We start from the raw sequence: 11,266 nt of genomic DNA on the forward strand, positions 1-11,266 counted from the left end.
GTCCTTTACGATCAGCTGAAATCTATGAGGAAAATGTGAAGCATGGGTTGGAGATGAGTGAAGGCATCAAGTTTGATTCAATTTTTGCTGAGCATGACTCAAGTAAGTTACTGTAATTAAAATTTGAGGTAACTTACTGTAAATTAAATTTCAGTATGTTACCTTAAACTGAAGTACAGTAACTTACTTGAGACTTGCTGCCAGTATGTTACTGTAAATTCTACAGTACCTTTTTTACAGTGTGTAACTCCCTTGCGCCTGTACATTGATAATAGACCTCCTGGATCTTGAATATAAAACCACTGGTCATTACTCAACTGTGCATTAAATTTTGGCCGTCATTGCTTTGTGTCAAAAGCAACAAATGCACCCTTTAATGAGAATGCATACAGCTGCAGAGTCTGTGGCCTGTAGCCTCAGAAGCATTCATGAATGTGCGCAGCTTAGTTGGCCAAAAGGGGTAAGATTAGTGTAAAGTTAAAACACTGTACCTTTATTTTATTAAATCCATGTTCTATCATTTCCTTTTTGTTTTTACCTGAAATGAAAAGTTAATGTCCCCAATAATGTGTAGGTCCCAAGAAAATAGAGTCTATAAACCATTTCGCCAACATTTAAAGGTTAAATTCACCAAGAACTCCATCAGGAATAGGGCACAGTCTATTATTTGAAGCTCTACTTTATCAAAGCCAAGCCAAAATCAGCTTTATTGTTAATTCTACAATATGTACAGGACATACAGAGGATCGAAATTGTGTTTTATTGATCCCATCAGGAAAATTTTCTTTTCCCTTTCCCCCCTTGATGGATTGATTTATGTCACTGTAACTGTATGTGATCCTCCAAATGGCAGTAAGAAAAGGGTAATAATCAGCACATTTGCAGGAGGGGAGAAAAAAGCAGTACTTTATTATAGAGAAATAAAAGCCTGAAGTCAGCAGCAGAAGGTGCTCTGAGCCACCACATGTCCAGCTCTGCAGCACGCCCTCCCAGTCACCACAGGAATGCAACTGATTGACTGATTGATTGATTTTATTTGAGAATTTCATTTTAAAAAACAAACACCAGCTCTGCCAGAGCGGTGAGTGCTCACAGAAAAGATCATCTCGCTCATGACAACGCATATCATCCAGCATGATATTCCAGTTCAAAGCACATGACATCTTATTTGAAGCATAAGGCCGAATTGAATTAATCAAGAATAAACATGAATCCCGGGAGTTTCCGAAGATGCCGTTCATCCAGTGAAGCGAATGTCCGTCCCGATCATCAGGTAGTCCTGGAGAGGAAGACAAAACACAGCAGAGGAGGATGGAGGTTACAATGATGTCAAGATGCAACGTGACGATGGCATGTTAGGGCCACTGACGGGAGAAAAAATTACGCAGCAAACAGGATATTCTGAGATTAAAACTGTAAATTTACACTTATGCTTTTCTTTCTTATACCCTTATAAAGGAACCATATGGCTTAACGTGTCTCAGGCCTGCAGCTGATCACCTCAGCAGATTCTACTCTGACATGGGATTCAGGAACAAGGAGATCCTGCTGATTTAGCCCAGAATCAGCAGATTGTTTTCTTCTGAATCGGCCCAAGTCACAGCAACGTCTCTTCAGAGTTCAGATGCTGAGGAGGAGATTGGGATTCTGGACTCAAACCAGCAGGATTTCCTTCTGACGATCCCACAGGAGAACTACTAGTTTTTCCTTGTTTTTTTTTTTTTTTTCATAAATGATTCGTGACTTTATGATCTCAGAATTTTCAATTTTATTCCTCATAAATTTGTGAGTTTTTCTTGTACATTTACCACTTTAATCTTAGAAAGTTTTTTTCTCAGAGTATCACCAACCGACCCCTGGCTCTATAATTTTTTTTCTCTCTACAGTGGCCCTAATACGCCATCGTTCCTGTCTTATTATAAGTACAGTAATTAAAACACACACACACACACACACACACACACACAGAAGTTAACAGAACACAGTGAGATTCTGACCTGCATGATTTGAAGCCGAGTGTTCATCAGCTGCATGTTTTGAAGTTCAGGGAGTGGATATCCCTTCCTAAGTTCATCTGTGAATCATAACATACAAATTTACATCAGCTGGTCACATAAATGCAAAATGGAAAACACTTCATATCACTTAAAGGCTTTTTAGCTTTGTAATACAAAAAAAAAGGATGTAGATAAGGCGCTCACTGTTCACGATGGGGATCACCACCCATCTCAGGACCGTTGGGATGAAATTGTTGAGGACTGAGACCTGTTGGGTGAAGCAGTTTTTAGTTGTTGTTTTTTTCAGTATTGACATGACTCAGCACGGTCGGGATTCATTTTAGACCACAGCTCACTTCAGAATGTGATCCTCACCTGAAAGTTTCCCACGTTACTTGACTGCACGCTCATCTCCATCCTGTGCAAAGCAGGCAAAATTAGGATTTAATGATCACAATTTAAAAGCCCCCTTACCTTCGTCTTTTCTACAAACAAACCTTACGACACAAAAATATATTGCAGTATATTGGAAAACATCATGTGATATATAAGATAATACATTTCCATATATAGGAATGAGTCTTTATATTTTCCAATATATTGAAATATATGCATAGACCATACATGTCTATGGCTGCTATGTAAGGCGCCTAGTTGTCCATCAGGAGTGGTGAGGGGTTCAGTATCTTGCTCAAGGACACTTCGACACACTGTGGAGGAGCCGGGGATCGAGCAGGGAACCCTCCGGTTACCGGACGACCGCTCTACCTCCTGAACCACACCACCCCATGGGCCATGCCGCCCCATGAAATATTACAGGATATAAATACATATATATTCATATGCAATATATTGCAATATCTGAAATGTGCAATTACTTACGTATTATTCCATATATTGAAATACATTACAATGTATTGATGCAATATATACATATATTGCATTAATATATGTTTCACCAATATATTATTCCATGTATTGCTAAGACATTTTCAAATATAAAAAATAAATTTCAAGGGAAGAAACTCACTTGTTGAGGCTGAGGGTCCCACCCAGCCTCATCTGAGTCACGGACATGGCCGCGCTGACGCTGGTGTCCTGCAGAGACAAAATGCAGAATTCACTCAAGATGTGAGTTGCACAAGTGACTCGAATCACTAAATTTAAGCTCACAGTTTCCACACACAGGAAAAAAAAAATCCATTTAATAAGTCATTTGGTCAAAGCTTGGTGGTTAAAGCTTGTTTTTCTTCAAAGAAGTGGAATAATCATGTCATCATCATTGTTTCCAGAATGTTCTTGAATCAAGTGTCATTTTCTTGATCCTAGTGGCTGAGCTGCCTCATTCTGCCTTGTTTCAGCACATTAATACTTATACTAGAAAAAAAATCTTAAGAAAAACAAGATTTCAACACTTAACATGAGACTAAATGACTTGCTGTGTTTCTGACAGTGTTGCATACTGCAGCATGCAGAATGTGAAAATACGCTGTGAAGTGTTTTTAAAGTCTCCATCAAACGACCTTTTTACAGTTTTTCTGACCTTGGCTTCAGTAAGCCAATTTTTGATTCAGCACACTTTATTGCTCAAGTCGGTGTAACTTACCAATTTTAGGACAAAAAGAGGGGAAAGTGTAGAGTTGGGCTGGATGGCGAAGGCCGTCACCGTGGCTACAGCCACAATGGTCATGTTGTTGCGCTTAAAGATCACCATTGGGTCCCTCGCTGCGCTCAAGGTCAATATCATCTTCAGACCTGGGAAACGTCTGGAAATCTGAAAACACACACACCGAGATGAGTCTCAAAGAGCTGGTGAGGAGGTTTGAACCTGTGACTGAAGCAGGACGGGCGGTACGTCACCTCTGGGATGATGACTCCAAAAGAGCTGGTGCTCAGGCGGATGGGAGAAACCGATGGGATCTGTCGAGACAAAGCCGAGAAGTCTCTTTAACTGAGTGTGTCGCTGTGACATTACAGTTATTACAGATCAGCAGAATAAACTTTTACATGCACAGGATAAAATATGGCAACTTGTCAGAGTTGATGCCACCGGGCCATTTGTTTTTCCTAGGACAGTGATGGATTGTTTAACATTTTGGGCAGTCATGTCATTCTGTCACTATCCCAGGAAATGTAAAAAAAATATATAGGAGTTTTTTCTGGCAAAATTTATGACTTTAATCCTTCAATCGCAAAAACTCTGAGTTTTTTCCTTGGTATATTACCCCTCATCATATGCCGCTGAACATTCCTGGCTAAATAAAGGATAAATAAATAAATTATAAAAATTCTGAAAGATGTAGCTCACCATATCATCGGTAATGGACACGCTGAGAATTCCAGCTCTGTTGTAGACGAAGCCGGCAGAGTTGGCGGTGAAGGCAGACATGCCCATGTACACCATGTGCTGCTGGGTTGGCATGGAAAATGGTTGCGGGGAGAATGGAGGCTCCTGGTGGCGCCCAATGTTGTAAAATTGTCCCTGTGGAGCACAGAAAGTTTGATAAAGAGGAAAGAGAGACTGGGATACAAGTTTGATTTGTTGTAGTCCAATCACTGCTGCTTTGATTTGACCTATATATAAGTATAAATGCACAGAGCCTGACCAAGCCTGCCTCCTCACCTTCAAGTTCAAAGCAATGGAGGATTGTGTAACAACTGGCGACGACACCATGGAGTACTCGATCTCTGCGTGCTTGTCCACCCTGGCTAGAACTGCAGCACAATGGAAATTGATTAACATGTATTCAAGCATCAGTGAAACATCTTCAGCATATATCTTCAGACATGTCTGCAAGACACCGTTACGTTTTACCATTGAGAGTTTGCAGACGAGGGTTTAGATCGGACACAGTGTCAGACACCCGAGGGCAGATCTGGAACGCAAGAAGAACAGAGATGCACCATATGAGGGCTTTTTCTCTCAAATGGACCTTATCAGAGAACCCATTTTCATTCACACATCTGGAGGTCAGAGGTCAAGGGACCCTGCTGGAAATGGCCGTCCCAGATTTCCCTCAACAGATTTTAGCCCAAATCTGGAGCAATATTTAGTCTGCTTACCAACAACCTCAATTAACAAAGAGTGATCACCTAAAAAGTACTGTTCTCTCTCACCTGTTCCTCCATTTTTTTGCGCATGGGCCGTTCAATCAATTTTCTGAAGATGTTGTACAGCCAGCTGAAAAAAACACACACACACACACACACAGAGAGAGAGAGAGAGAGAGAGAGAGAGAGAGAGAAACCACAACCCATCACATTAAAGTGTGCCAGTGGCTTGGAAATATGGGAAATTCACATTGTATGCTGCCTGAGTCAATTTCCCAATACACTCCTGATCAAAATTTAAAGACCAGTTGAAAAATTGCAAGTATTTACATTTTGCACTGTTGGATCTTAAGAGGGTTCTAAGGAGAGCTTCAAAATGCAAAAAGAAGAAATGGGAGTGAGACAAAAAAAATTTTTTGAGTAAGCAATTTATTGCAAACAACCATTAAACTGAAATAGGCTGTTCATCAGCTGATCAAAAGTTTAAGACCACTGCCTTTAAAAGCCCAAATCTTCGCAAAAATGTGGATTCAGTGTCATTTTCTGTCAGGTATCCACACTGTCATGACCTCCTGATGGCAAGGGCAAAAAAGCTTTCTGTCTTTGAACGCGGTCGGATTGTTGAGCTGCATAAGGAAGGCCCAACAACAAGGCCCTCACAGCGTGACATTGCTGCTGAGGTTGGACGCAGTAAGACAGTCATTTTTAACTTCCTAAAAGATCCTGAGGGTTATGGAACAAAAAAGTCAAGTGGTAGACCCAAAAAATTTCACCGGGCCTGAGCCGGAGGATCCAATTGGCTGTCCATCAAGACACGGGACGATCCTCGGCCCAAATTAAGCTTGTTACTGGTGCCAACTGCAGTCCCATAACCATCAGACGGCATCTGCGAGAGAAGGGTTTTAAGAACAAAAGAAGTCTTCAAAGGCCTCATCTCCTTCAACGGCACAAAATTGCCCGTTTGGAGTTTGCACAAGAGCACCAAACATGGGACACTGAAAGGTGGAAGAAAGTTTTATTCTCTGATGAGAAAAAATTTAACCTTGACAATCCTGAAGGCTTCCAACATTACTGGCATGACAAGGTTGTGCAGAGGCGTCAAACGGCAGCTGGCTATGTGGAGATGTTGCAGGGGGGCATCCCTAATGACTGAAGGCCATCGTCTGTGTGATAATGACTGGGTTTTTCAACAGGACAACGCTGCAGTTCACAATGCCCGCCTGACAAAGGACTTCTTCCAGAGATCACTAAATCCAACTGAGAACATTTGGGATTGGATGGCAAGGCAAGTTTACAAAAATGGACACCAGTTCCAGACAGTGGATGCCCTCCGTGAAGCCATCTTCACCACTTGGAGCAACATTCCCACTAGCCTCCTGGAAACACTAGTATCAAGCATGCCGAAACGAATTTTTGAGGTGATTACCAAGAATGGCGCAGCTACTCATTACTGAGTCCTTTTTTGAAAATTTGATTTCTATTTTAGGGTGTTTTGGGTTTTTTTTTGAGATATGGTCTTAAACTTTTGATCAGCTGATGAACAGCCTATTTTAGTTTAATGGCTGTTTGCAATAAATTGCTTACTCAATTTTTTTTTTTTTTTTTTTGTCTCACTCCCATTTCTTCTTTTTGCATTTTGAAGCTCTCCTTAGAACCTTCTTAAGATCCAACAGTGCAAAATGTAAATTCTTGCAATTTTTCAGCTGGTCTTTAAATTTTGATCAGGAGTGTATGAATTCAGTGTCAACAGGGCTGATTTATACCTGGCTCTGCCATGGAATTTGATCCTTGTACGGCCAATACTAGCCCTGCAGTTGACACTGCTGACCACCGGCCGGCCTCCCGCACCACTCGTGACAGAAATGGTCGTACCGATCGTGAGCCCGCTCACATTCAAATCAAAAGAGCCGCTGGTCCGTCTGTTGAGAGACAGAGAAGTCAGTGCAGCTGCAGGTATATCCCACTGGTGCTCATTTCTTAATGAATGTGTAAAAGCAGAGACTGTCTTCAGTCTGTCCCTGCATGACACCGGCTCAAATCATACTCACATGAACTTGTATCTGACCCTCCAGTTTCCACGCACATTGATGAAGGCGTCTCTGATAGACATTCTGACTCCAGTTCCCGGTGCCAGGGTCAGTGCAGAGTTTGGTATTCCCATAGCCACGATTCGCACGCTGTAATTTACAAAATGAGATTAAAAAAACATGCTTGTGTAAAAGGAATACCCCATTTTTACCATCACAAATCTAACTTCATCTAAGACTCATTTAAAAAAAAAAAAAAAAAAAAAAAATCCCAAGACGCGCATTTCAAATCCACAGGATCCACTGTGTAAGTCAGACAGCTTCAGAGTTGCTGCCCGGATTATTTATTTATTTATTTATTTTTCACTTTGATGGAGCCAGGCTACCGACTCCCATAGACTTCAAGTCTTTATGCTAAGCTAACATGAAATGCTATCGAACCACTGGATGTACAGAGGTGAAAATGGTTTTGAACATCTTGTCTCCGAGAAGGGGGATTTTGCCCAAAACGTCATTTAACTTTGACAAGTCTTTACAGGTGACAAACAGATTTCCAAAGGATTCGTAACAGCAGTGAACAAGCGGTGGACTTACTTTGTCAAACTGTACTTGACCCTGCGTTTCCCAGAAAAATTTGGAATCTGGATGGTTTGGAGTTTCTGCTTGAGTTTCTCCATCCCCACCTGTCTGGCTGATAAAAGGCAAGCAACAAAATCTAGCGTAAATAATCCTGTGTCTAATATATTTTTGATCAGATTGGAGAGATTTGAGGTTTTTTTTTTTTTTTAACCCTTTTTTATCAGAATGGAAGCCTTACCATAATCAAGGCCTTTCTGGGTCAGCTTGACCTGCACACCGGGGTTCCTGCCGGAGGCCACAGAGATGAAGGCCACCAGAGCGAGCCAAACCCATGGGTGCATCATGGCTGCTGTGAGACAAAGAGGAGAAAATCATCACTGAGGCTCTGATCAGCGCTGCAAACATCACATCGTCATAAAGCAGACGCAGGGGCGGAGCTAGAGAAATATTCATGGGGGCTAGAGGGTGGCATGGACGTTTTACAGGGTGGCAGAAAGTAATATTGTTACCATATTGTTATCTAGATATAAGCATGCGCAATATTAATATCTCGAAATATGCACAATATCAAATTTAGGGATAGGGTTAATTTAACACAGTGATTGATCTGTTCTGATCAATAAATTATTTTGTGGTGAAACTGAATTTTCTCATCCATTTGGTATCATGATTGCTGTTTTTTCAAGAATGCATCATTTTTGGTTGCAGAGGTTGATTTTTGATTATTTTAATGCAGCCTAATACAGTGATTGGTCTGTTCTAATCAATAAAATACATTTTGGCGGGTCTTTTTAACCTTGTTACAAAGCGCAGAGGTTCAAAATCAATCAAACATTCCCACAACATTATGGAGACCAAGACAGTAAGATTTTTTTTCTTTTAAGCAAACTCAAGACCTACTTTGAATGGGTTAGATGAATCACCTCCTTCAGTGGCCTCTCCTCAGCACATTCTGCCTCTTATTTTTAATTAACGTCCTCCTTCAAGTATTCTCAATGATGGAGACGATGTAGAGAGGAGAGCTCTGCATGCAGTTTAGCAGTGTGTTTTTTTAAATTTTTGTTTCTATTTTTATAACAACTTATACAGTGGAAGTCCCAAGTGAAATCCTTGCGGTTTACTGTCCTGACTCACTTTCAGCCTGTGGAACAGCTGACTGACCGCACTGCAGATATAGTCACATGACCTATGATTAAGCCAGCAGAGTTTTATTCACTTAAAAATTTAATTCCAATCGGGAAATTATGTCTCCATGTTGAACAGGGAAATGTTTCTCAACTCTAAGACTGCTGTAGCACAGGCCAAAAGAGCAGGGTCAGGGTCAGAGCAGGGTCAGCGGAATATGACAATAAAAATAGCTGTTATAATATTTAGAAAATGGTAATAAAACATTAAAACGTTAAGTGTTTTTGCTGTTGCAGTTGGCTGTACTGAAACAAACAACTGCATGAGATTAGCAAGACAAGAAGAAGACCATAGCTGCTGCGCAGCAATGGTCGGGGCTGGGCAATTTTAGGCAATTCTGAGCAACAAGTGGAGAATAGGAAGATGGCATTCTAATGTGCATTTTGCATCAGTTGAGGATTGAGCTCACTGTTTCTGGCATGAAGGACAGTGCTCTATCTCACTGAGCCAATTGGCAAGTGTCATTTCATGTGAGGCTTCACAAATTGACTAAGCCAGTCACATGACAGCAGCTGCCTATGCACGGAAAGGCAGATTTCAAACCACTGTAAAAAAAAAAAAAAAAAAAAAAAAAAAGCAGTCATCAAGACAAAAATCTGAAAATACACATATTGCATCAAGACAGCATGGAGATGTTGGTAATTAGTTTTTAACAATGACTGATTTGCTCCATAAGTGGAAAAAACTGGTGTTTAAGTGTGAAGTGTACAAAGGTTTCTTCGGTATCAGGGCTACATTTTGAGGCTTGCTGTAGCGCCACCATCAGGGCTATTGGCTTGTGTTTGCAGCTGAGGAAATCTGGCATGGGACTGGAGCTTTGTGCAAAGTTTGGTGAGTTGGCAACGTTGCATAAGCTAAGGCTTGAACTCACAATCTTCAACACCAAGGAGTGGCCTCTATCTCGCTGAGCTAATTGACAAGAAGAAGCTTCACATGTAGCTTCACAAATGGATTGAGCCACTGATGTGTAGGACAGCAGCCATCCATGCATGGAAAGGCAGATTTTAAACAGCTGTCAAAAATTCAGTTATTAAGACAAAAATCTGAAAATACACATATTGCATTTAGACAGCATGGAGTTGTTGATCATTTGTTTTTAATAATGATTGATTTGCTCCATAAGTGAAAAACTGATGTTTAAAAATGCCATTTTTACATTGACTCCAATTGTTCACATGAGAGCAAAATTCAAAATGCTGTCAAAAATTGAGTTTATGAGATACAGTTCTGAAATTTACCACACATCATCTACCATGACTCCAAAATTTTGTCAATTTTTTTTCATGAACATTGAAGATTTATTTACCAAGAATTTGCAAGTGTATGTTTACAGTACCGTTTACAGTCAAACATTTTGATGCACTGTAGGCTCAATTTTTGATCAATCAGGAATCTGTGTGGATCATTTGTGTAGGACAGTCTGAAGATGCTCTGTAGCAAGTTTGGTGACATTTGAGCAAAAATTGTGGGAGGAGATAGGTTTAATAAGTTTTACAGTTTTTAAAAAGAAACAGTGATGGACTTCATAATTTGCAATAGGTTTAAGTGTACAAAAGTTTCTTCAGTATTGGGGCTACATTTTGGTGAAAGTTGCAGTTTTGAACTTTAAAGGCTTGCTATAGCGCCACCATCATGACTGTTGGCTTGTGTTTGCATCTGAGGTAGTCTGGCATGGGACTGGACCTTTGTGCAAAATTTGGTGATTTTTCGCGCATGGGAAGTAGGACTCGGAAGAAAGAAAGAAAGAAAGAAGAAGAAGAAGAAGAAGAAGAAGAAGAAGAACACAGGAATACAAGAGGGACCTGGCATCTTAAACTGCCCGGTTAATCCCAACATTAATCTCAGTCACACATTAGAATTCAGTATTTTCCTAATAGAGAATCACTCATATACATGCACTTTTTTTTATTTTTTTTTTTATTAACCATGTTGTCATTAATCCATGGCTGCACATAAATTGAAGTGTCTTTGAATATTTGTACCAGCATTAACAAGACAGATTGGCAGATTATAGTGAAACTTCTGAGAACAAATCGGATTAAAAAATGTTGAGGATGTTTTTTCAATCCGCTGACTCTTACCTTCCGCGGTGGTGACAACAAGTTCAGACGGTTTCTCCTCTCCTGCAGTGCCAGGCGTGTTGAGGCGAGGTGGAGTGACGGGGAGAGAAACGGGGCCTTTAAATACACCGTCAGACTGGGAACTAAGCATGCAACCGTTAAAAGTTGTGGTGCTAATCAGGGACGTTGGTGGGCTCTGAGGACACAACCCGCTGGATCTCTGGCTATTGCCAAAATCCCTGTGATGCAACAACCACCCAGAGGCAGTGATACGACACACCAGCCTCCTGTCAGCCAAAAATACAGCTTCTGCTTCTCTTTAGTGTCCTGATGAGTTCTAATTAACCCTCCTATTATGTTTGGGGTC

The 11,266-nt window shown here is 40.8% G+C and overlaps 1 protein-coding gene across 1 annotated transcript; it reads right to left on the reverse strand.

The window, feature by feature from the left end:
- Positions 1 to 1,026: 1,026 nt before the first annotated feature.
- LOC115376732 (bactericidal permeability-increasing protein-like) lies at positions 1,027 to 10,977 on the reverse strand. The gene is made up of 16 exons (XM_030076510.1): positions 10,921 to 10,977; positions 7,893 to 8,003; positions 7,670 to 7,766; positions 7,097 to 7,225; positions 6,812 to 6,967; positions 5,115 to 5,178; positions 4,813 to 4,873; positions 4,621 to 4,712; positions 4,306 to 4,479; positions 3,858 to 3,917; positions 3,604 to 3,771; positions 3,028 to 3,095; positions 2,373 to 2,415; positions 2,202 to 2,265; positions 1,998 to 2,074; positions 1,027 to 1,279 (listed from the first exon to the last, which is right to left on the reverse strand). The coding sequence occupies exons 2-16, from the start codon at positions 7,996 to 7,998 to the stop codon at positions 1,238 to 1,240; spliced, it is 1,401 nt and encodes a 466-aa protein (XP_029932370.1). The 5' UTR covers positions 7,999 to 8,003; positions 10,921 to 10,977; the 3' UTR covers positions 1,027 to 1,237.
- Positions 10,978 to 11,266: the final 289 nt, after the last annotated feature.

Source organism: Myripristis murdjan, chromosome 3, assembly GCF_902150065.1.
Source record: "Myripristis murdjan chromosome 3, fMyrMur1.1, whole genome shotgun sequence".
Classification (NCBI taxonomy): domain Eukaryota; kingdom Metazoa; phylum Chordata; class Actinopteri; order Holocentriformes; family Holocentridae; genus Myripristis; species Myripristis murdjan.

Bases quoted from the DNA above. Each gene is read 5' to 3' on its own strand.
- LOC115376732 (XM_030076510.1), bottom strand. From the start codon at position 7,998: ATGATGCACCCATGGGTTTGGCTCGCTCTGGTGGCCTTCATCTCTGTG. The intron at 2,266-2,372 runs GTGAGGATCACA...TTCACCCAACAG, and splicing joins GTAACGTGGGAAACTTTCAG to GTCTCAGTCCTCAACAATTT. The intron at 2,075-2,201 runs GTGAGCGCCTTA...TATGATTCACAG, and splicing joins GGTGATCCCCATCGTGAACA to ATGAACTTAGGAAGGGATAT.